Source organism: Oryctolagus cuniculus, chromosome 2, assembly GCF_964237555.1.
Source record: "Oryctolagus cuniculus chromosome 2, mOryCun1.1, whole genome shotgun sequence".
Classification (NCBI taxonomy): domain Eukaryota; kingdom Metazoa; phylum Chordata; class Mammalia; order Lagomorpha; family Leporidae; genus Oryctolagus; species Oryctolagus cuniculus.
The window spans coordinates 113,321,945-113,346,919 of NC_091433.1; the positions used below are offsets into that span (position 1 = coordinate 113,321,945).

The 24,975-nt window shown below is 49.4% G+C and overlaps 2 protein-coding genes across 4 annotated transcripts in view; both read left to right on the top strand.

Moving 5' to 3' along the window:
* TMEM87B (transmembrane protein 87B) overlaps positions 1–7,499 on the top strand; it is a 54,393-nt gene extending 46,894 nt beyond the window's left edge. For both annotated transcript variants that reach the window (XM_051842675.2, XM_008254058.4), the window contains exons 17-19: positions 210–262; positions 1,986–2,016; positions 3,881–7,499. In XM_051842675.2, the coding sequence (XP_051698635.1) occupies positions 210–262; positions 1,986–2,016; positions 3,881–3,940 (144 nt within the window). In that variant the 3' untranslated portion in view covers positions 3,941–7,499. The remainder of the gene's footprint in view (positions 1–209; positions 263–1,985; positions 2,017–3,880) is intronic.
* Positions 7,500–23,461: 15,962 nt separating this feature from the next.
* Positions 23,462–24,975, top strand: part of FBLN7 (fibulin 7) — a 47,984-nt gene continuing 46,470 nt past the window's right edge. Inside the window, exon 1 of one of the 2 annotated variants that reach the window (XM_008254064.4) lies at positions 23,462–23,777. In XM_008254064.4, the coding sequence (XP_008252286.1) occupies positions 23,700–23,777 (78 nt within the window). In that variant the 5' untranslated portion in view covers positions 23,462–23,699. The remainder of the gene's footprint in view (positions 23,778–24,975) is intronic. The other variant, XM_051842678.2, reaches the window with a different exon arrangement.

A 24,975-nucleotide genomic window follows, 5' to 3' on the forward strand; every position in this document is an offset into this window, starting at 1 on the left:
TACCCATATGGGATGCCAGCGCTGCAAGCCAGGGCTTTAACCCACTGCACCACAGCACCGGCCCCAAATGTCAACCTTTTAAGACATATGTAGCAACAAATAAGATGTCATGCTTTTGAACTTGAATACTTAACATTTTATGTGCATTCTATTGAAAGGTTTGCTTTCGGATGATATTAAGCCAATACTAAATATATTTATTTCGACAGGATGAAGATTTGAAGTGGGTAGAAGAAAATATTCCCTCTTCATTCACAGATGTGTAAGTATCTTCTGTTCATGTCTGAGCCTAGAATTTAGGCTGTAGATTAAAGGGCTGGTTCTCCACCTCCCATTCTTGTAGGCCCTCTTCACCAGGGAATGACCAAACTGCTTCTTAGGGAACGCCATAGAAAGTGACCACGCCCTGGATCAGATGTTCTTTCTCCATCTTTTGCACTGGACAACAACCATTTTAATACTAGTGGCCTAGAGCCAACTCTTGCTTTATTTGATCTACAGTTTTCAAGGTCATTTTATTTTAATCTTCTAATATAAAACATGCAAATCTTCATTTTTTAACTTGTGTAACCACGGTGTATTCCGGGGAAGCTTTCGGAGGAAACACGTGAGCATGGGGAAGTAGACTGCATAGGAGCAGCCTCAGGGAACCCTGGGCTCTTCAGGTTCCTGTTTACCTTTGTTCTTTTAACACACTACGTGTTTTTGACGTAGTTAAAGATATAACAGACAAATATGGTGCTGTTTTCACATATTGTTCTGTTGTCATAGCTTTAACTGTAGATTGTGTCAGGTTTTAAAAAAATGTTTATTCATTTTTATTTATTTGAAAGAGCAGCAGAGAGGGAGGGAGGGAGAGAGATCTATGTACTGGTTCACTCCCTGCAAATGCCTGCATAGCTGGGAGGAAGCCAGGCGCCTGGAGCTCCATCCAGGTCTCCCACGTGGGTGGCAGGGACCCAAGTACTTGGGCCATCATCTGCTGCCTCCCAAGCACAGTCGCAGGAAGCTGGACCTGCAGTGGAGGAGACGCTTGATCCCAAGCACTCTGGTATGAGATGTGGGCATCCCAAGCAGCAGCACCTGCTTGTGTTGTTTTTGTTTGTTTAGGTTTATTTATTTATTTGAAAGGGAAATTTACAGAGAGAGAAGGAGAGACAAATCTTCTATCTGCTGCAACTGCCAGGGCTGTGCCAGGAACCAGGAGCTTCATCTGGGTCTCCCACTTGGTGACAGGGGCCCACGCACTTGAGCCATCTTCCGCTGCTTTCCCAGGCGTATTAACAGGGAACTGGATTGAAAGTGGAGCAGCTGGGACTCGAAACAGCACCCATATGGGATGCCAGCACTACAGGCTGCAGCTTAACCTGCTGGGCCACAGCACCAGTCCCACTATGTCAGTTTTTTAAATTATTTATTTGGGAGGCAGAAGTAGAGAAAGAAAGAGCAGGCTTCCATTTGTTAACTCTCTGTGGGCCTGCAATAGTGGAGACTGGGCCAGGCTGAAGCTGGGAGGTGAGAGCTTGAGCCAGGTTTCCCAGGTGGGTGACAGGGACCCAGCTACTGAGCCAGGCCTGGAACCCAGCACTCAGATAAGGAATGTGGGCCTCCCCCAGTAGCATCTAACTGCCAAGCCAAATGCCCAGCCCCTTTAAAGATAAAATTATTTGTTTGAGAGAAAGATGGAAAGAGCAGTTTTTAAAATGTTACCCCTCCGTAGTATATCATTTTTCTTTGTTATGTAGTTTTTCAGTGTATGAACATATCAGAGTTTATCCATTTGAATGAGTTCAGTTCAGGAGTGTTGAGCATGGCGCACTGTGCGAATCTTTCTCTCTGTCTGCCGGGGAGGCCAGGTGTTCCCCTTCTTTCAGCTGTAGCCAGGAGGGAGGGTTGGCAGACCCTGGAGCACACCTCTGTTCACCTTTGTAAATCCACTGGCGTTATTGTTAATAACATTGTCAACTTTTCCCCTTTTATTTCAGAGCCCTTCCAGTGTTAGTGGATTCAGATGAGGTAAAGCATAATTTTGCTTATTTCCTTGAAGCTGTTACATCCACAAAGAAGAAATATTTTTCAGAAAGAAATTCTGAAACTTACTTTTTCAAATGATCAGGAGCGTATGGAAGAACACTACAAATTGATTTGTGGGTAGAGATGCAAGGATTTGGGGTTAAATCCTCATTTCAGACAGAAGCAGGAGAAATGCTTACTGAGGCAGAAAAGGGAAGGATTGCTTTATGCAATCTTGAATCTATGTAATTTTTTTTATTTTTAAAAGATTTATTTATTTATTTATTTGAAAGAGTGAGAGAGAGAGACAGAGGAGAGATTTTATTTATTTATTTGAGAGGTAGAGTTACAGACGAAGAGAAGGAGAGACAGAGAGAGGTCTTCTATCTGCTGGTTCACTCCCCAGATGGCCACAACAACTGGAGCCTGGCCAGTCCAGGCAGAAGCCAGGATCCAGGAACTTTTTCCAGGTCTCCCACGTGGATGCAAGGGCCCAAGCACTTGAGCCATCTTCTACTGCTCTCCTAGCCCCATTAGCAGGGAGATGGTTTGGAAGTGGAGCAGCCAGGACTCAAACCAGTACACATGTGGGATGCTGGCACTGCAGATGGTGGCATAACCTGCTATGCCACAGTGCTGGCCCCGAATCTGTAATTTTCTTTTTCCTTATTTTTTTTTTAAGATTTACATATTTATTTGAAAGTCAGAGTTACACAGAGAGAGAGGTCTTCCATCTACTGGTTCACTCCCCAATTGGCCACAATGGCTGGAGCTGCGCCAATCCAAAGTCAGGAGCCAGGAGCTTCTTCTGGGTCTCCCACGTGGATGCAGGGGCCCAAGGACTTGGGCCATCTTCTACTGCTTTCCCAGGCCACAGCAGAGAGCTAGGTCAGAAGTGGAACAGCTGGGACTCAGACCAGCGCCCATATGGGATGCTGGCACTACAGATGGCGGCTTTACCCAAACCACTGCCCTCCCAAATCTGTAATTTTCTAAAATTTGTGTGTGCAGTGAGGAGTATTGAAGATTAAGATGGCAGTTTGTCTAAATCTGATCCTTGCAGATATTTCGTTGATATAGTAAGTGAAGTTTCTATTTCATTTTCATTTTCTAAGCAGGAGATTTGAACACAGGATGTAGATGTAGATTTTCTTTTTTTCTTTTTCTGTTTTTGGACAAATGATGTTGAAGGTGGCTCCAGGCCAGGAGTGTGGTGTGCGACAATTAGGGCATGGCTGTGTGGAACCTTAGTCACAAAGGGGGAACAGAGGGGCTCGGAGGCGCCTGAGCCCTGATTCCGTGCTGTCCGTGGAGTCCAGGAGCAGCTGGCACTCTGTGGGATGCCCTGGGAGTGGCGTGGGCACCGCTGCCTTGGCTGGACAGTAGCAGGCTGAGAAGGTGTGAGAGGCCTAGCTACAGAAGAGTTCTGTTTGGGGACGTATGACCCTGTAGAGAGACGCCAGAGAATTACCTTTAAAAGGACCATTTAAAGTGTTCGTGTGATAAGTGATTGATTTATAGTTTCAACAATACGTTAGTGAAGTGTGACAGCTCCCTCCAGGGCCCGTGCCGCAGACGCGTTTGAACCGTGTGTGCCCCTGCTCCTGTCGGAGACCCTGACCTTGTTTTCCAGCCAGCAGAAGGCCAAAGGTCTCTGAACTTCTCAGCAGATAGTTCACTCTGCATTATTACAGAGTGAGGATGATCATTTCTATTTTCTGTGTCTGGTACTTCTCCCAGTTTGTGGCTACTGAAAAGATCAAATTGTGACTTTTGAAACATTGGGAAAATCTGTTAGGGTTCTGGAAGCAGCATCAGCATCGTGGACGCAGACCTTTGTATTCATGGGTTTATTTGTTTGTTTTAGGAAATCATGACCAGATCTGAAATGGCTGAAAAAATGTTCTCCTCAGAAAAAATAATGTGATTGGAAGCCTAGCAGCGAAGCCTGGCTGCCGGTGAAGGGGCGTCTCGGGCGGGGCGAGAGCCCTGGGCGGACAGCACACACGCTGCCGCGGGGTCCTCTTGGGAATCTGCGTGGGGAAGTGGAGAGTTCAGGTGGGGGGGCCCTGCACCCCTCTTCAAGCCGACTTCTTGTGCAGTAAACTGTCTGGATTCGAGAAGACTGAGAACAGCGCTGTGACAAAGCTGTCTGCACGCATGCCTTTAGCTGACGGGCAGGCACGTGGGTAGCGGTCCCTGTGCTTTTCTCTGGAAACTATGACAATTCCAGATTTTACAGAATGTGTCCGGACCCCGCCCCCTTTTCTTCTTCCACACCTTGGCCACAGAGCATGCGGTTCTTCTGAGGTGCTGCGTTCAGTGTCTCCGGCTCTGGGGTCTCTAGTTGCCAGATGCAGTGATGATGTTCTGGACTTTTTACACTGATGAAGCATCGGAACACAGGCATGTTTATATATTTAATTTTACCTTTTTTTTTTTTTTTTTGGTATGCACAAAGCCCTTGTTTGTGAATATCAACATGTGCATCCAGCTGTGGAGTTAGTTCTTCTCTGAGCTCAGGGGAACAAAAGTGCACAGGGAGAGAAGTCTTGAGGGTCACTTCCAAAGATGTGTTCTCCGTTCCCCACTGTCCCCTCCCTCAGGCCGTGTGCACAAGTGCTGCTGCTGATCCTGCTGGGGGCCGGTGGAGGGGCTGGGCCACCTGGCTCCCCCAGCGCTCCTGCCCAGCCAGCCGGGAGAGTTGGTGGTACCAGTGACTCTTGTGGGAACTAGAACTGTATCTTTTACATAATCTTGGCCTATTCTGTTTCATAATAAAAATATATATTTAACTGCAAAGTACATCACGGTTAATTTTGTAATTGATTTCTCAACCTGCAACCATATTTTATACCTTATTTTGTTATATTGTATATTTGTATTGTATGATTTGAAATTATTTGTTTGAATATGTTTTAAAACTGTAGAACAACCTAAACTTGAAAGGCAGTTGAATGTATTATGTTGAAAATGTGAATGTTTTACCGCTTTCATGACCAAAGACACAGGACTGGTGGACATTTAGAACAGGAATGAATGTTGGAATCTTGGCTTCTTGTCTTTGAAGGAGTTCTAACCTTGTGAATTGAGAATGACTTCAGAGAATTTCGATGGAGAAAACATTAAAATCCTCACCAGTACAAACACTTAAATATAACCTCTAACTTTTTTCACTGTGAAGCCACAAAATATTTTTTCAAAAGCTTACTTCTTAAAATGTATGTATTTTTATTTGAAAGAGAGAGAGATTATGAGACACACAGAGAGACAGCTCACCTACTGGGTCACAACCCCAAATGCCTGTAACAGCCTGGGCCAAGCTGAAGCCAGGGTCTCCTGGGTGGCAGGGACCCGAATACTGGAGCCAGCCCTTTCTGCCTCCCAGGGTGCGCACTAGCAGGAAGGTGGGACTGGGCATGGAGCCAGGACTTGAACCCAGGCTCTCCAGCATAGGACACAGGCAGCCCAAGCACCAAACGCCATGCCTGACTTCATTTCTTAAATTGTTTACTTATTTGAGGGATTCATAAAGACTTATCGCCGGTAATAATGTCTCTGAAAGATATCTGCAGATGTGTTTTCCGTAGTGAATGTTTGGAAAGTAGGCAGCATAGACAACTGCTGGGAACGTCATGGTGTTCAGTGTCGTTGCTTGGGGACGTTCTCCTTCACAGGAAGAGAGTGATTTCACAGTGGTGGATTCCGTTTGCGTACGCAGTGGGCTCCCACCCACGCCCTGCCCCAGCCTGTGTGTCCTGCCCGGCTTGGCTTGTGTTCCGCTTCAGCTCGGGCGTTAGAGCTGGAGTGACATCTGCCTTCTTCCCAACATTTATATCCAGTCTCTCTCCCCCTCCCCGGTTTTGTGGGATGTTGACACTGCCCCCACTCCCCGGGCCAACTCTTCAACGGCTTTAGTTGACTTTTGAGAAAAAAGTTCTGGGCTTGCAGCCAGCAGGAGCTGTAATTTATTAGGGAATTGTTAAGTCAGTATGAAAATGGCCTTTGACACCACCTCAGTAGTGTAATTTTTTTTTTTTTTTTGGACAGGCAGAGTGGACAGTGAGAGAGAGAGACAGAGACAGAGAGAAAGGTCTTCCTTTGCCGTTGGTTCACCCCCCAACGGCCGCCGTGGCAGGCGCACTGCGCTGATCCGATGGCAGGAGCCAGGTGCTTCTCCTGGTCTCCCATGGGGTGCAGGGCCCAAGTACTTGGGCCATCCTCCACTGCACTCCCTGGCCACAGCAGAGAGCTGGCCTGGAAGAGGGTCAACTGGGACAGAATCCAGCACCCCGACCGGGACTAGAACCCGGTGTGCCGGCGCCGCAAGGCGGAGGATTAGCCTAGTGAGCCGCGGCGCCGGCCCCTCAGTAGTGTTATAAAAACGCTTCTTCCTTCCACTGGAAAGATAAATGAAGCTACCTGCCGCGGCCCAGCTGCCCCTAGACAAAGCAGGAATCACTCCTAACCACCTCGTGGGCGATGTCTGGAGGCGCACGGGCAGTGTTTCCTTCGTCAGCACCGTCGGTGGTGGATGGCTTGACTGGAGGGTTCCGGTGCTGGGCTTTCTCACCCCCCTCCCCCGCAGGAATGGCTGGAGGACGCTGGGGAGAGGTTGCAGTTCCCCGTTGTTGCTTCAGCAGGGAGTCCTGAGGCTGGCCTCGTGGCCCTGGGGGCACTCCGATCTTACTTTTTCAGATCCCCTCAGGATGGCATCCCTGCTAATGAAGTGCTCCGCAAAACGCTGTAGAGCGCTTGTTACGCAATTCAGGTTAGACTTCTGTGCAGTTTGCCTAAAAGGGAATGAGTTGAGTTAGATTCTAGTATTTAAATACCTGCTTTCAAGGATAGTTTATTTCAAACATAAGGGGGAAAAATAGGTGAATATGTGAATTTTTTTAAGCCTGAGAGATCAGATCTAAATAGTTATTTTGCATCTGTTCATGAGAATACAACCTTTCCCCCTAGTATCACATACCGTTTGCACTATCACAGTGTCAAGACTTAAAGTGTAAAAGTGTACACTTAGGGTAGATGCTGACATCATTTTTTTAAACGAAAGATTGAGTCTGTTCCAGTAGGTTAGATATGAATAAAGTTGGCTGATGTTATGCTTCATTTATAAATCACTAGTTCTGGGACTTGTGTCTTTGTGTGATCAATAGCATCCAATAAGCAATACAAAACACCAAGCCTATAAGAAATCTAACATTGGTGAAGTTCTGAAGATATTGAATGTATTGAAGTAACGTAACCATAAATTTTGAAGGAGATGTGTATTATAAAAAAGGTTAATACTGCATTAAGAAACATTTAGAACTAGGAAAACATTTGTTTATTTGAGAATAGTTTAAAATATTTTTTATTTAAAATTAACTTGGGAGAATGTAGGAAATACAGTTTGAAGGATTTTTGTTTGAAAAAATGATGTACTTTTGTGCCTTAACATTTGTTCTTTTAATAAAATGCTTTGATGTTTTGGGTGATTGATTTCTATAGGTTGACTTATTTATTTTGAAAGCATTACAGAGAGAGGGAGAGACAGTTTGTTTTTTTTTTTTTTAAGATCTGTTTATTTGAAAGGCAGAGTTACAGAGAGGCAGAGGTAGAAAGAGAGAAAGGTCTTCCATCTGATGGTTCACTCTCCAGATGGCCGCAATGGCCAGAGCTACGCTGATCCGAAGCCAGCAGCCAGGAGCCTCCTCTGGGTCTCCCATGAGGGTGAAGGGGTCCAAGGACTTGAGCCATCTTCTGCTTTCCTGGGCCATAGCAGAGAGCTGGATCGGAAGTGCAGCAGCCAGGACTCGAACCAGCACTCATATGGGATGCCGGCACTGCAGGCAGCAGCTTTACCTGCTATACCACAGTGCCAGCCCCGAGACAGATCTTCCATCTACTAGTTCATTCCACAGGTGGCTACAACCGTCAGCACTGGGCCAGGCAAAGCCAGGAGCTTCATCTGGGTCTCCCACATGAGTGGCCAGGGCCCAAACACTTGGGCTGCTTTTCCGAGGCCATTAACAGGGAGCTGGATCAGAAGTGGAGCAGCCAAGACCAAACCAGCGCCTGTATGGGATGTCAGTGCCATAGGTTATGGCAGAACCAGCTAGGCCACAATGCCAGTCCCATGGGTGATTGATTCTTGATAATGTCTTAGTACTAAATTACAGAAATCTAGAGGAAATGTAAACTCCTATGGATGGTAGACCAAAAAGTTCTTAAAGAGGAGACACAGTTAAACATGGGAAAATGTTCAGTCTTCATAGTGATAAAAGTGCAAAAGAAAAGATAGAATTTTTACATTGAACGGACCTAAGTTTGTTTTGTTACATCTTTGTAAAATCCCTTTGCTTTCAAAATCTGAGCACACAATAATGATGGTAATGTAATTGATTCAGCCTTCAGCAGTATGCTACCTTCGAAAAATGTCTGAAATATGGCTTACTACCCAGCGGCCCTATGGGATGCTGTGCACCGTGAAGTTGTTCTGGATTTGTGAAAATACAGAAAAATGCAAGTGTGATGCAGAGGCCTTTATGTGAACTCTCGTCTATAAAAACAAAGTCGAGGAAGAACTGGTTAGATGTGCACTCAACTGGCCCAAGGCTGGTGGTGCGGGTCAGCCACGCGGGGGTCACAGCTTGATTTCGCCCCTTGAGAAGGTTCTTCCATCACGGAGCAGTTCTGCGGTGGGTGCAGAGGTAGGGACGCTGTCTGTGTCCAGCGAGCAGAGGGACAGGGCAGCCTGGGAGGTTGGAAGGGCTACCCCTGCAGTGGGGAGCGTACTCCATTGACAACACTTGGTCACGAGGCCACGTCAGCTGCCAACGAGGCTGCAAGTGTCAGTAGTTGTGCCTGCTTGCTATTCTAGTTCTGTGTAGGGAAGGCGGATCTGGGTGAACAACTGTGGGCAATGGGCTATGGGAGACTTAGAACTAATCTCCTACCTTTTGTATTTTCCACGGTAAACATACTGAAAAGTTGGTAAGGACTGACCGTGCCTGAACCAGCCTACAGGACAACAGAAGCGTTTCCATTCGGAAACAGGTCATGGCGTAATCCGTCCTGCCCTAAGTAGGTGGAATACGCAGTTTCCTTCAGGGACCTCTTCCCAGTCTTAGAAGTGGGAGCAGGGACGAGTTGCAGGGGTCCAGAGTCCTAGCGTGGTGACAAGTTAGGGGGTGTCGGCAGCCCCTGCACAGCACCAGGCTTTGTTCACCACCGGGTTCCTCTACGAAAATAGAGATGGTGAGCCTGTGGCCAGAGCTCCGCCTCCCGCAGGGGACGCATCCTGGAAGATCCGCCTCGGAGTCCTGGAGAGAGCAGAGTTGTGTTCACCCAGTCTGAGTCTCCTTATTAGAGGGTTCAGTTAATGCATGAAAGGTCCTGGGGCACAGGCCCTCACGAGACCCGGCGGCCAAGGTGACTGTGACTCAGTGGTCTTAGGTGCTGCCGGGACTCGGCAGAGACCAAGTCCCTCGGAATTCAAACACGTTCTGAGATCGAGGTACTCAGGCTAAGAGGAGGTTGCCTGGGACAAGCTCCCCTTGGGTGACAGTGCATTTACAGCTGTGTTCTTGCTCACATAGGCTGACCTGATACGCAATTCAGAGCTAGGGCCAGCGCCGCAGTTCACTAAGCTTATCATCTGCCTGCGGCGCCGGCACCCGGTTGGGATGCACGAGTCTGTCCCGGTTACTCCTCTTCCAGGCCAGCTCTCTGCTGTGGCCCGGGAGTGCAGTGGAGGATGGCCCAAGTCCTTGGGCCCCTGCACCCACGTGGGAGACCGGGAGGAGGCACCTGGCTCCTGGCTTTGGATCGGCGCAGTGCGCCAGCCGTAGTAGCCATTTGGGGGGTGAACCAACAGAAAAGGAAGACCTTTCTCTCTGTCTCTCTCTCACTGTCTAACTCTGCCTGTCAAAAAAAAAAAAAAAAAAAAAGGAATTCAGAGCTAGGTCATTTTGACAATCTTTCCTTAGTCGTAGAGATTTAAAAGCTGTCCAGCAGAGGGGGCCAAAGTAATGCCTCTGGAGCCTTCGCAATGTTTTTGTATCAAATTCTTGCCTTTAAAAAATTAATAAATTTACTTATCAAATGTCATTAAATAAATTTGTGGATAAAAATATTAACATTTCAGAAAAACATTAAAGACAGCACGGGAGGATTCTCCTGCAGGTCAAAACCCGAGACACACTTGATGTGTCTCAGCCACGCTGCAGCGTCATTTCATGTCACTTTTTTTTTTTAAAGATGTATTTATTTATTTGAAAGAGTTACTCAGAGAGAGAAGGAGAGGCAGATAAAGAGAGGTCTTCCATCCACTGGTTCACTCCCCAACTGGCAGCAACAGCTGGAGCTGAGCTGATCCGAAGCCAGGAGCCAGGACCTTCTTCCTGGTCTCCCATGTGGGTGCAGGGGCCCAAGCACTTGGGCCATTCCACTGCCTTCCCAGGCCATAACAGAGAGCTGGATTGGAAGTGGAGCAGCCGGGACTTGAACTGGCACCCATATGGGATGCTGGCACTTCAGGCAGTAGCTTTACCAGCTACGCCACAGCGCCGGCCCCATGTCACTTTGTTTTTTTTTTAAAGTTATTTACTTGAAAGGCAGAGTTGCGGAGAGAGCAAGCTCTTCCATCCGCTGTTTCACTCCTCAAAACGGCTGCCCTGCCAGGGTGGGACCAGGCCAAGGCCAGGAGCCGGGAGCTTCATCTGGGTCTCCCACGTGGGTGGCAGGGGCCCAAGGACTTGCTCTGCTTCTCTCCCTAGGAGCATTAGCAGGGATCAGGATGGGAAGTGGAACAGCTGGGACCCGAACTGGCACTCATGCGGGATGCCAGTATCTCAAGCATCAACCTCTGTGCCACAACACCAGCCCCTCATATCACTTCATTGTCTTTCCTCTCAGCCTTCAAATTCTTGTCTCTGCATAAATGGGATGGTTCTGATTCTCTGTGTCCCCACCACATACACCAGCACCCCAGCACAGACTTCAAAGATAAGGGTTTAAGGAAATCCGTCCAGTAATTGACTGATACTAGATAACTGGGCAGAGACTTCAGTAGCCACATTTACATAGAATGCGGACTTTACAGAGTAGGTTCAGAGAAGCCACTAAGCAAACAACTACTACAACAAGCTGCAGCTACAAACCTGGGGCAGGGGAAGACCCTGACTTCCAGATTTAAAGATGTATTATTTGAACAGCAGAGTTACAGAAAGGGAGAGACAGAGAGATCTTCCACCTGCTAGTTCACTCCCCAAATGTCCACAATGCTCGGGGCTGGGCCAGACTGAAACCAGGAGCCAGGAGCTTCATCCAGGCCTCCCACATGGGTGGCAGGGGCCCAAGGACTTGGGCCATCTTCCAGTACTTTTCCAGGTGCATTAGCAGGGAGCTGGATTGGAAGTGGAGCAACCAGGGCTTGACCAGCACCCATATGGGATGCCAGCGTTGCAGGTAACAGTTTAACCTGCTATGCCACAATTCCAGCCCCCACACTGTCCAATTCAAACTGTCCAATCTTCTCAAAAAAATTATGACACAAACAAGGGAACAAGAAAGTATAGTCTGCACACAAGCTTGGGAGGAGGTTTGATAATAATAATAATAAAATGTTCCTAGGAAAGATGTTAGCCTAACAACAACAACAACAAAAACCTTTAAGCTATTTTAAATATCTTGGACAAGATAAAGAAACCATGTCTAAAGCAGTAAGGTGTGGGGTCCGATGCTGTGGTGCAGCAGGCTAACACTCTGACCTCAAGAGCCGGCACCCGATATGGGCGCCGGTTCTAGTCCCGGCTACTCCACTTCTAATCCAGCTCTCTGCTATGGCCTGGGATAGCAATAGAAGGTGGCCCAAGTCTTTGGGCCCCTGCACCCATGTGGGAGACCTGGAAGAAGCTCCTGGCTCTTGCCTTTGGATCGGCGCAGCTCTGGCCGTTGCGGCCATCTGGGGAGTGAACCAGGGGATGGGAGACCTCTCTCTCTCTGTCTCTACCTCTCTCTGTAACTCTGTCCTTCAAATAAATAAAATAGATCTTTAAAAAACAAAAAAGTAAGGTATGGGGGCCAGCGCTCTAGCATTGTGGGTAAAGCCACCGCCTGCAGTGCTGGCATCCCATATGGGCACAGGTTCAAGTCCCAGCTGCTCCACTTCTGGTCCAGCTCTCTGCTATGGCCTGGGAAATCAATAGAAGATGGCCCAAGTTCTTGGGCCCCTGCACCCACATGGGAGCCCCAGAAGAAGGTCCTGGCTCCTGGCTTCAGATCAGCCCAGCTCTAGCTGTTGCAGCCATCTGGGAGTGAACCAGCAGATGAAAGACCTCTCTCTCTCTCTGTCTCTCTCTCTTTCTCTTCTCTCTCTCTCTCTCTGCCTCTCTGTAACTCTGCCTTTTAAATAAAATAAATATTTTTTTAAAAAGGAAGTAAGGTATGAGAATGATGTCTCATCAAATAGGTAATAACAGTATAAGATAACTGTTATACAAATGAACCAAACAGAAATTCTATTGTTAAAAAATATATTACCTGAAGTGAGAAAGCTGCTACAGAGGCTCAAAAGCAGATTCGAGCAGACAGAAGAATCAGAGAAACTGAATGTAAGTCCATGGAGATTATCCAGTCTGAAGAACAGAAAGTAAATAGAATGAAGCAAAGTTAACAGCCCCAGAGACTCATGGGACAACACCAAACACACGAACGTACACACACACACACATAAAAATAACGCAGATACCAGAGGAGAGGAAGGAGGGAGAGAGGCAGAGCACTTGAAAGCAGCGGAGGATGTTGCAAGTCCTTGGGCCCCTGCACCCATGTGAGAGACCCTGAGGAGGCACCTGGCTCCTGGCTTCAGATGGGCCCAAGTCCAGCCGTTGCAGCCATTTGAGGAGTGTACTAGTGGATGGAAGACCTCTCTCTCTCCCTCTCTCTCTCTCTCTGCCTCTCAAGTAAATAAATAATCTTAAAAAAAAAAAAAGGAATGGCTGAAACCTGCTCCAAATTTGGTGGGAAATACCCATCTACACATTCAGGAAGGTCAGGAGGATAAACTCAGAGATTCATACTGAGCTCCAAAGCCGATTCTGAGTTTTGAAAGCAACAGGAGAGAACGGATTCGTTACTGAGGGGAGATCCTCAGTCAGACATCAGAACCACGGAGCAGGACGACAATGGGATGACACATCCACAGCACTGCGAGAATTTTCCTGCTTGGCTTGGTCTTTTTTTCTCTGTTGAACCCTTTGTTTACTGGAGCACTAAACCCTTGACTATAACGTAAATTTAAAATGTTAGTGTAAAAATAATATATAAAATATTAAGCTGAAGCAAAAAACAATGTGGTAGCAGAGTGGTGAAGTCACTACTTGGGATTCCTCCATCCCCTATCAGAGTGTCTGTCTGCGCTGAGTCCTGGCTCAGCTTCCAATCCAGCTTCCTGCTAACACGCAACCTGGGAGGCAGCAGGTGGTGGTTCAAGTACACGGGTCCCTGCCACTCATATGGGAGATCCAGATGGAGTTCTGGGATCCTGGCTTCAGCCTGGCCAGCCCCAGCTGCTAAAGACATTTGGGGAGTGAACAGTGAATGGAAGATCCTCTCTTTCTCTCTCCCTCTGTCCTTCTTTCAAAAGTAAATAAATATTTTTAAATGTGCTGTAAGAAAAAAAGAAAGTATCAATCAAGAATTCTACATCCAGGAAAACTGTCTATCAAAAATAAAGACACTGGTCGGTGCCGTGGCTCACTAAGCTAATCCTCCGCCTGTGGCTCCGGCACCCCAGGTTCTAGTCCCGGTTGGGGCGCCGGATTCTGTCCCGGTTGCTCCTCTTCCAAGCCAGCTCTCTGCTGTGGCCCGAGAAGGCAGTGGAGGATGGCCCAAGTGCGTGGGCCCTGCACCCGCATGGGAGACCAGGAGGAAGCACCTGGCACCTGGCTCCTGGCTTAGTATCGGCGCAGCACGCCAGCCGTAGTGACCATTTAGGGGGTGAATCAACGGAAGGAAGACCTTTCTCTCTGTCTCTGTCTCTCTCACTATCTAACTCTGCCTGTCAAAAAGTAAATAAATAAATAAATAAAAATAAAGACACTTCAGATAAACAAAGCTGGAGCGAATTTGTTCCTAAAAATCCTTGGGGCCAGCATTGTAGCTATCAGGTAAAGCTATTGCCTGCAAGCGTCAGTGAATGCAACATCTTAGATGAAAGTTAGAAACTCCTAGGAAGACGCAGACTACTGGAACTGACTCAGAAATAGACAATCTGAATAGACCCAGGAAGTGATGAGATTCAACTGATGATTCTTTTAAGAAGGGAAGGGGGCCAGCCTACTGGCCCAGCAGGTTAAACTGCTACTTGAGGTGCCAGCACCTCATATCAGGGCAGCAGTCTGAGTCCTGGCTGCTCAGGTTCTGATACGGCTCCCTGCTAATGTGCCTGGGAAGGCAGCAGAGGGTGGCCCAGTTACTGGGACCCCTGCCACCCATGCGGAAGACTTGGATGGGGTTCCAGGCTCTGAGCTTCTGTTAGGATGAGCCCCGGCTGTTGCAGTTATTTGGTGAAAAAACCAAATGAAAGATCTCTTTCTCTCTCTGTCTCTCCTTCTCTCTGTCACTCTGCCTTTCAAATAAATAAATTAAGTTAATCTTTAAAAAAGGGGGGGGGGCTAGCTTTGTGGCACAGGGGTTAAGCTGCTACCTGCACCACTGACATCCCATACAAACACCAGTTTGAGTCCAGACTCCTCCGTTTCCAATTCAGTTCCCTGCTAATGTGCCTAGAAAGGCAGCAGATGATGGCCTGAGTACCTGAGTCCCTGCCACCCACACGGGAGACCCGAACGGAATTCCTGGTTCCTGGCTTCAGCCTGGTCCACCCAAAGTGAACCAACAGATGGATCTCTCTTTCTTTCTCTCTGCCTTTCCCTCTCTTGCTGTAATTCTGCCTTTCAAATAAATAAAATAAACCTTTTTAAAAAAGAGAGAGCGGGCTGGCGCTGTGGCATAGCAGGTAAAGCCGCTGCCTGCAGTGCCACCATCCCATGTGGGCATCAGTTCATGTCCCAGCTACTCCACTTCTGGTCCAGCTCTCTGCTATGGCCTGGGAAAGCAGTGGAAGATGGCCCAAGTGCTTGGGCCCCTGCACCCACATGGGAGACCCGGAGGAAGCTCCTGGCTCCTGGCTTCAGATCAGCTCAGCTCCGGCCTTTGCAGCCATCTGGGGAGTGAACCGGTGGATGGAAGATATCTCTCTCTCTCTCTCTCTCTCTCTCTCTCTCTCTCTGCCTCTGCCTCTCCTCTGCCTTTTAAGTAAACAAATAAATCTTTTAAAAATAAATAAATAGGCCAGCGCCGCGGCTCAATAGGCTAATCCTCCGCCTGCGGCGCCGGCACACCAGGTTCTAGTCCTGGTCGGGGCGCCGGATTCTGTCCCGGTTGCCCCTCTTCCAGGCCAGCTCTCTGCTGTGGCCCAGGAGTGCAGTGGAGGATGGCCCAAGTGCTTGGGCCCTGTACCCCATGGGCGGCCAGGAGAAGCACCTGGCTCCTGGCTTCAGATCAGCGCGGTGCACCGGCCGCGGCGGCCATTGGAGGGTGAACCAATGGCAAAGGAAGTCCTTTCTCTCTGTCTTTCTCTCTCACTGTCCACTCTGCCTGTCAAAATAAATAAATAAATAAGTAATAAAAAATAGATAAAAGAGAGAGAGAGTGAGTTCAGGACCAGATGATTTCTTGATCAGATATTTAAAGAATTAAAAATACTAATTCTCACAAAATCTTACTAGAAATATAAAGGGTTAACACTTCCCAACTCATTCTATGAGGTTAGTAGTATTATCCTGATGCCGAAGCTAAACAAAGTAACACAAGAAAATTACAGACCAATATTTCTCAGAAATTCAGAACCAAATATCCTTGATGACAGCCACAACAAAAACAAAAACATACACAAAGAATTATACACCAGTACCTAGCAACTCTCATGCAAGGAATACAAAGGTAGTTTAAGATCTGAGAAACAATGTATAAAATATATAAACAGGACAGATATTCAAAAAGGACACAGTCATCGCAACAGATACATAAAAGCATTTGCCGAAATCAAGTATTCTTTATTCATAAAAAATAATCAACATCCTAGAAATGGAAGAAAATTTCCCCTACATGATAGAGGGTATCTACAAACAACCCAGAGTTCACATGATACTGAGTGAGACTGGGCGCTTCTCCCTGTATGGCTGAATGTTTGTGTCTCTCCCACATTCATATTCAAGTATTGGACCTGATTCTCAGTGCAATAGCTGGAAGAGGTGAGCCTCTGAGAGGAGACTGGGTTGTGAGCACAGAGCCTCGTGAATGGGATTAGCGCCCTCACTCAAGAGGCTGAGGGAGCTGTTTGTCCCTTCTGCTGCTGGAGGGCGCACCGAGCAGGCAGCGTCCTTGAGACAGAGACAGTCGCAGCAGATGCCGAACTTGCTGGTTCCTTCATCTTGGCCTTTCCAGCCTCCAGAACTGTGAGCAGTAAATTTTTGTTGTTAATCAGTTATCCATGGGTCTGGTGCTGTGGTGTAGCGGGTAAAGTCGCCGCCTACAGTCCCGGCATCCCATATGGGCACCGGTTCTAGTCCCGGCTGCTCCTCTTCCCATCCAGCTCTCTGCTATGGCCTGGGGAAGCAGTGGAAGATGGCCCAAGTTCTTGGGCCCCTGCACCCATGTGGGAGAGCCGGAAGAATCACCTGGCTCCTGGCTTTGGATTGGCTGAGCTCTAGCCGTTATGGCCATTTGGGGAACGAATCATTGGATGGAAGGCCTCTCTCCCTCTGCCTCTCTGTAACTCTGCCTTTCGAATAAAATACATAAATCTTTAAAAAAATCAATTATTCAGCCTAAGATATTTTTCAGCCTGAATAGACTAATACAATTCCTAAGATTTGGAACAAGACAAGTAGTCCACTCCAACCACTTCTGTTCCACATTGTACTGGAGCTTCTAGCCAGGGCAATCAGACAAAAAGAAATAAAAGTTATTGAAATTGGAGAGAAGAAATATGCAACCTATTTTCAGGTTACATGATCTTATTTTTGAAAACTCTAAGAACACCTCTAAAACATGATTAGACCAAAAATGTGTTCAACAAGGATGCAGAATAAAAGATCAATGTACAAAACTCAATCCTATTTCTATGAATTTGCAATAAGTAATCCAAAAATGAAAGGAAGAAAAAAATCCATTTACAATAGCATTTAAAAGAATAAAACACAGGGCAGGCACCATGGGGCAGAAGTTAAGTCGCTGCCTGGGATCCCCACATGCCATATCAGAGTGCCTGGGTTCAAGTCCTAGCTCTGCTGCTGATCCAGCTTCCTGCTAATGTGCACCCTAGGGAACAGCAGGTGATGGCTCAAGTATGTGGGTCCCTGCCACTCACATGAGAGATTTGGATGGAGTTCTGGGCTCCCACCTTTGGCCTGACCCAGCCCGGGCGTTGTGGGCATTTGGGAGTGAACCAGCAGATGGAAAATCTCTCTGTATTTCTCTATCACTCTGCCTTTCACACGAATAAGGATAAATAAAGCTCCCAAAAGGAATAAGATACCTAGGCATGAATGTGACCAAAGAAGCATGGAACTCATATACTGAAAACTACAAGACACTGTTGAAAGAAATTAAGTAAGATATAAATAAATTGCATTGTTAAGAAGGCAACTGTCCCCAAATTGATCTACAGATTCAATGCAGTTCCTATCAGAATCCCAGCTGAATCCCAATATCTTTGTAGAAATTGAGAAGCTGATGCTACAAATTTATATAGACTTTCAAGTAACCCAGTTAACTAACTCTTAGAGATAGTAAGTGACTTGCTTTGAGCACACCTTTGATAGGCAAACCAACTGAGGAAGGGTCTTAACCAGTGCCTGTTAATGCACTCCTTCCTCCTTTTACCTGGGACACAGTCCCCCTACCCTCGTCACCGCAGGGCCAGGTACTAGACTAGGTACGAGTCCTACAGCCCAAAACTATTCCGACTGTCCAATTCTAAACCTTCACTCGTTCCTTCAAAAACCGCAGTCTCCTGCCCCTGGTTCTCTCTCTCTCTGGCTACGCATCTCACTCCAGCTCTCTCCTGGTAACCCTGCATGCTCCACCATGCCTCTCTTTCTAGGAGACTGTGAGTAGAATAAATATGTCCATGGCAATTATTTCATGTTTCTGAACTTTATCATAACCAATTAAAACAAATGCCAAATGCCACAGAAACAAAGAAGAAACCAATGGAAGTGTAAACAAATAGTAGACTAAATTAGCAAAGCTGAAAGTTGGCTCTTTTAAAAAATAAACAAAGCTGATAAATGATTAAGAAAAAAGAGAGAGCAAGCACAAGTCACTAATATCAAGAATAAAAGAGGAGCTATCACTACAGATCCTATAGATACTTAAAGTATTAAGAGATTAATAGTATTGTATACCAATAAATTTGACAAGTTAGATTAATAGGAAAAAAATTCTTGAAGATTATAATTTAACAGGGCCAGTGTTGTGATGCAGCAGGTTAAGCTGCCACTTGGGATACTGGAGTGCTGGGTTAAGTCCTGGCTGCTCTGCTTCCAATCAGCTCCCTCCTAATTTACCTGGGAAGGCTGCAGATGATACCCAAAGTACTTGGATCCCTGCCACCCATGTGGGAGACTAGGATGGAACTGAGTTCTTGGCTCTTGGCTTTGACCTGGCCCAGCCGCAGCCATTGAGGTCATTGGAGAATGAACCAGCAGACGGAAGATCTCTGTCTCTCTTTCTCTTGCTCTCTCCTTCTCTCTCTGTCACTCTGCCTTTCAGATAATAAACAAATCTTTAAAAATAAGTAAACTATGATTTATCATAAGCGATATAAAATAAAATTTCAAATTATACTTGCATGTTTATTTAGTTAGATATAATTTTGGACTGATGGAAGAGTTGCAGATGATTCCCTTACACCTTACTTTAGGTTTCTCTTTTGATGTGCACTTTTTCATAATTTCAATTAGATCTTGGGCAAGTTACTGAAGCATTCTAAGCCTCAGTTTCCCAATCTGTAAAATGGGGAGAATAATGGTACCCATTCCACTGGATTGTTATGAAGACTAAATGAGAACACCTGTGAGGTGCTTAGCAGCGGGAACGGCCTGCAGTACATGCTCAAGAAATGTTGGCAACATCCCTTTAACTAAGCATTGACTGTATGCCATGCATTGCTAGGCATTTTGTTACTTAAAAATCTCATCACAATTGTTTGATAAATATTTTGATTCCCATTATAAAAATGAAGCAACAGGGACCAGTGCTGTGGTATAGTAGATCAAGCCTCAGCTTGTAGCACTGGCATCCCATATAGGGGCCAGTTTGTATCCTGCTGCTCCTCTCTTGATCCAGCTCTCTGCATATGTCCTAGGAAAGTAGTGGAAGATGGTCCAAGTCCTTGGGCCCCTGCATCCACGTGGGAGACCCGGAAGCAGCTCCTGGCTCCTGGCTTTGGACCGGCCCAGCTCCTGCTGTTGTGGCCATTTGGGGAGTAAACTAACGGATGGAAGACCTTTCTCTCTGTCTCTCCCTCTCTCTATCTGTAATCCTGTCCCTCAAATAAAGAAAGAAGCAGAAGGAGGAGGTGGGGGGAGGAAGAACAGGAAGATTAAGAGAAGGAGGAGGAAGAAGCAGAAACAGGCCTGCTATGATGAGGAGGGCTGCAGGACCTTGGCCGCAGGTGCAGGTAGGGGTAAGACCTGGCCCAGGTGTGTCTGACTTGAAGGGCTCTGTATGTTCTTGACTGCATTCACCACCTCTGCCCTTCCAGAGGCATCTGGACTCCCACGTCGCCGGGCATTGGTGGATTTTCAGCGTCCTCCTCCTTCGGGCAGATGTTAATTGGCTTTTGGTCTTTGGTCACAGCACCGTGAAATCTGTTCTGCAGCAGGTTTCGTCTTGCACAATTGGCAATGGTTCTCTAGAGGGGACAGTTTCTTCTGGCTGTCCTGGCTCACACAGTCTCTTCAACGTTCAGCACAAGACTGCCCAGTTTTGTTGGCTGGAGCCCCGGATATAACGTGAAAGCATTGTGAAGTGCTTGGCACACGGCTATGCCTGAAGTTGGCACTCAATAAATATTTGTGTAATGAGTGAATCCGATGAAGTCACTGCTCTCTTGCTAGGCGATTTCCCCCCTCCTTCTCCCCCGTCATCATGGGTCAGGCTAACGTGCCCAACATGCTAGGCCTTGTTCCTGGGAGCCTCTGTAGGTGCTCGCTGGAGGTTGACAACAGAACCACAGCTGGATGTAGGTCAAGGAAGCATAGGGGGAGAAGCAGCTGTGAGCAAGCTGACAGCAAGGTTCAGCCATGGGCTGAAGCCCACGAACTCAAAAGAGTAGCAGGCCGGCGCCGCAGCTCACTAGGCTAATCTAATACCTTGAGGCTCCGGCACACTGGGTTCTAGTCCCAGTCGGGGCGCCGGATTCTGTCCCAGTTGCCCCTCTTCCAGGCCAGCTCTCTGCTGTGGCCCGGGAGTGCAGTGGAGGATGGTCTAAGTGCTTGGGCCCTGCACCCCATGGGAGACCAGGGTAAGTACCTGGCTCCTGCCATCGAATCAGCACGGTGCGCCGGCCGCGGCGGCCATTGGAGGGTGAACCAACGGCAAAAGGAAGACCTTTCTCTCTGTCTCTCTCTCTCACTGTCCACTCTGCCTGTCAAAAATAAATAAATAAATAAAAATAAAAGAGTAGCAGCATTGTGTGGGGCACCTTGGGGGACCCCGAGGGCCCCACAGGACAGCTTTGGGGTGACTGTTTGAGACTGGGTGCTGCCTCTGGTTGGGTCTTACACACATTTCTACAAGGCTCCCCCTCTCCTTTTACATTCCCACGTCACCCAGTGTCATCAGAGCACGCAGGCCAGCCAACAAGCTTAAAACATTTTTTTTCCTTAAGATTATTTTATGTGTTTGAAAGACAGGGTGATAGAGGCGGGGTGGGGGGGGGGGGGAGACAGAGGGGTGAGGGGAGAGAGAGAGAGCTTCCACTGGTTGGTTCAGTCCCCAAATGGCTACAACAGTCAAGGCTGGGCCCAGTGGAATCCAGGAGTCTGGAACTCCACCTGGGTCTCCCACACAGGTAGCAAGGGCCCAAACACTTGGGCTTTCCCAGGAGCATTAGGAAGGAGCTGGAGTGGACGGGGAGCAGCTGGGACTCAAACTGGCACTCACGTCGGGTGCTAGTGTCACAGGTAGAGGCCCAGCCTGCACCACAATGCTGGCTTCAAAATAGATCTCGTTTAGACCTGTCGAGCCCCACCACACCAATACCCAGAACATTCTCTTGAAAACTATAGAGGAAATAATAGCTGATGGGCCCATTTTATTAGGTCAAAGGGGAGGTGTTGGCTGATTTTCACAGGCTGTGTTGGCTTTTAGACCGCCTTGGCAGGTTAGGGGCTGCGGAGGGCCAGTCTCGGTGACTGCAAATCTAGGGTGGTTGAGGACAGAGAGAGGAGCTGTCAGACCTTGGGAGGGTAATTCAGACCGGACACAGAGCGTCCGACAGAAGGCAGCCACTGGGCGAGGGTAACAAAAAAGGAGGTAAAAATCCAAGTTGAAACTCAGAAATACTCAAAAACAAGGAAAAAGAAACAAACAGACCTCCTGCCCCCCACTCTCGGTTTCTGTACATAAAATTCCTGAAATCCTTTGGTCCTGGGCTTCATATAATAACGTAGTAGCCCTAAAAATGAAAGAATCCAGGGTTGGCTTTGCTGGAAGCAGCGGTGCCCTGGGGGTGGGGTGGGGGGTGTGAGGTCACATACCTTGGACAAGCCACGCACGCCTCGCTTCTTCTGCGACATCAACAGTCCTTCGGTCTGTACTCACCACAGAAAGGACAGGGGCAGAGGCTTTGCTGTCCTGTGCAGGGTGCCTGGCTGCCCAGTGCAGCCGCCAGGCTAAACACAGCCACAAGGACCAGAATGAAACCTTTCATCCGCAAGGGTGGAGCACAGACCGGGAGGGGGACACTGGGCTTCCGCGGCATGGACAGCAAGCCTCCGAGAGAGAGCGAGGCAGAAAGCCACAGTGCCCACAGGCTGCCCAGCTCTGGGCCGCTGCTGTGCTGTCCTCTCCACCTGGACGGAGACAGCAGTGTCCTCGCCAGGAGCCCTTCAGGGTGCTCAGGGAGGAATGCCAATTAAGGTCACATGCGCCCTCCTCTGCTTCCTCAGCTCTGTGGGAGTTCCTTGGGTGGCCAGCCTGCCCCACGCTCCAAGCTTTCCAGGACATGTCTGTGTCCCCACAAAATTCCTACGGGGAAATCCTACCCCTCCAGGTGTAGGCGTTGGGGCCTTTGGGAGGCAGTGAAGTCATTAGGGCTGAGTCCGCGAGAATGGGCTTAGTGTTCTTACAAAGGAGCCCTCCGAGAGCTTGTCCGCTTGCTCCACCCCGGCAGGGCACAGCGAAAAGGTGCTGCCAATGCAGCAGGAAGCCAGCCCTAGCCAAGACACCGACTCTCCCGTCATCTAGAACTTGGACGTGCAGCTTCCAGAACCGAGAGAAATACATGTCTGCTGTTTCTAAGCCACCTCCGCTGGGGTGTTTTGTTACAGCAGCTTCAACAGCCTCAGACAGGACTCCAGCCTTCCTTTCTGGCTTCCGGCGGTAAACAGCCCCCAGTGGGCTGTGCCAAGGCAAACAGAGGCGCAGGTGAACTAGGTCTGGGGCCTGGGGCTCCGTGCGCACCGCGACCTCCGCTGCGTTGCGGTCAGAAGCCTTCTTTCCGGGAGGAGGTACATCATGTTTTCCAGGCGCTTCCGTCTGAGTCATCTGGTTCTCCCATAGCCCCTGGATGCACGGCCCTCGCTCTGCTCAGGCCTGGCCTTGCCTCGCTCTTTCCTCCGCTGGCTTTCGCAAAGCAGCCTGCATCCTGGAGCCCCGGCGCCATTTCACACAGAGAGTCTCTTTCCCCTTGGGGAGTAGGAGAGTGTGGCTGCGGGGGCGGGGCGGGGGTCCTAGATTCTGTCACCACGCTTGTGTGTGTTCCCAGCGCCCACAGTCCCCCTGGCATTGTTTGGAGCATCTGAAGGCCACGTCCTGCCCAGACTGGTCGTGTTCTAGGAAGGGAGACTTCAGCGTTAGGGACACACTTGGGCCACTTGTCACCAGGTGACTTGGCGTCTCCACAGTTGGGAAATGGGGAGGCTCAGGAGTGGACCGGCCCCGGGTGGGCTCCCGGTCAGCCACACGGGTGCGGGGCCCTGGCCGCCCCTCCCTGCCAGGGCCGCAGGCTGCCCACTCGGTGTCGGCGTCGCGCCCGGCCTCCTCAGGGAGCCGCGCGGGTTGGGCGCGCTCCCAGGCGCATTCCTGGCCGGGCAGCCCCTCCTCCCTCGGCCTTGGCCAAGGGGCTGGCGCCTTCCCCGCCTCGCCGGCACTGTCTCGTGCGTGCGGGTGCTCCAGGGTCCGGCGCGCCGCGCACCGGGGCCCGAGTCTGCGCTCCCGACCCCCGCGGGCCGCGCTGCGCTCCGGCGCCTCCCGCGCACCTCAGCGCCCGAGCCGCCCCCTGGGTCGCGCGGCGCCCGCACCCTGCAGGGACGGCTGCAGGGTCGCTGGGACACGCTCAGGCGGGAAGTCACAGAAAGTTATTTCCCTCGCCAAGCAGCTAGGTTCCGAGCGGCAAGATGGTGCCCAACTTGCCCCGCGCGCTCTTCCTGCTGCTGCTGCCGCTGCTCGCCTGCCCCGCGTCGCGGGCTTCCCAGGTCAGTGTCCCGCGCGCCGCTCGCCTGTCCCGCCAGTAGGCGCGGACTCCCCGGGCTTGCCACAGCCAACTGGGGTGCCGGGTTGGGACCTGGAGCGAGTCTTGGGCTGCGATTGGGTTTCCGAGAGAGGCACAGGGTCCCCCATCTGTCACCTCGCGGGCCATCTCAGGCATCTGGGAGGACCCGGGTTGGTCTCGCCGAGCCCAGGCGCCTCCGCGTCGGTACACGCGAGCCAGGGCTCCTCGTTGAGAAACCGCCGACGGCAGGATGGTTTCTCCGAGATCTGAGAGCCAGCATTTCGACGGCAGAGGTGGCGCAGCCTCACCCTGAGACTGCCCGCGGGGCCTTGGATTTGGGGTTCAGTGGTCTCGCGCGCGCATACTGGCAGTTGGCGGTGGCGTTTTTCTCATCTGTATGGTTTCAGTCCCACTGACCCAAGGACTTGAGCAGATTCGCTTCTGTATTGAGCATTAGGAACTGACTGCAAAAATTAAGAAAGTAGACAAAAATGCATCCTCTGAAGGTGGAACTGGCATTGCCAGTTCAGAGCCAGCTCCCACCAGACTAGCTCCGGCGTGCCAGCAATACCAGCAACAGTAGCAGCGGAGGAAGGAAGGCTTGCACAGGCTTCTGAGGGCCGGCTGTGCAGCAGGCTCCCTGCCTGGATCTTCCAGGCACTTAGCGCCCAGAGCAGCCCGGATCCCCATCTTGTAGATGTGGGAACTGAGGCCCAAGAGGATTATGACTCACTTAGGGTCATGCAGCCAGGAAAGAGTGCAGTGAATTCAGTCTGTCTTGTGCAACTCCAAGTCCTTGTTCTTGTCTGCAGACGGCTGTCCATACTCCCTGCCCTGGGACAGAATTCTTGGGCTCCTTTTAGGGTGCAAGAGGAGATTCTAAGGAGGGAGAATTTGGCACAAACCAAACCTGGTGATGTGGTCAGCAGGCACACTCTGCAACCAGGTTACTCTGCAACCAGGCAGTAGAGACCCAGTGTGGGGCCACATGAACTCCCCCCCCCCCCAGCATGGGCAGTGGGATCTCCCACCCACTTTGCAGATTGCAAAACAAAGTCAAACCTCAGGCCCAGAGCCCGAGGCTAGAAGCATAGCTGAAGGCATCCTGGAGCTGCAACCGAAGCTGCCGAGGAGGGCAGCGTGCACAGGATGTGCAATGGGGTGAGAGTCCCGCCCTGCCA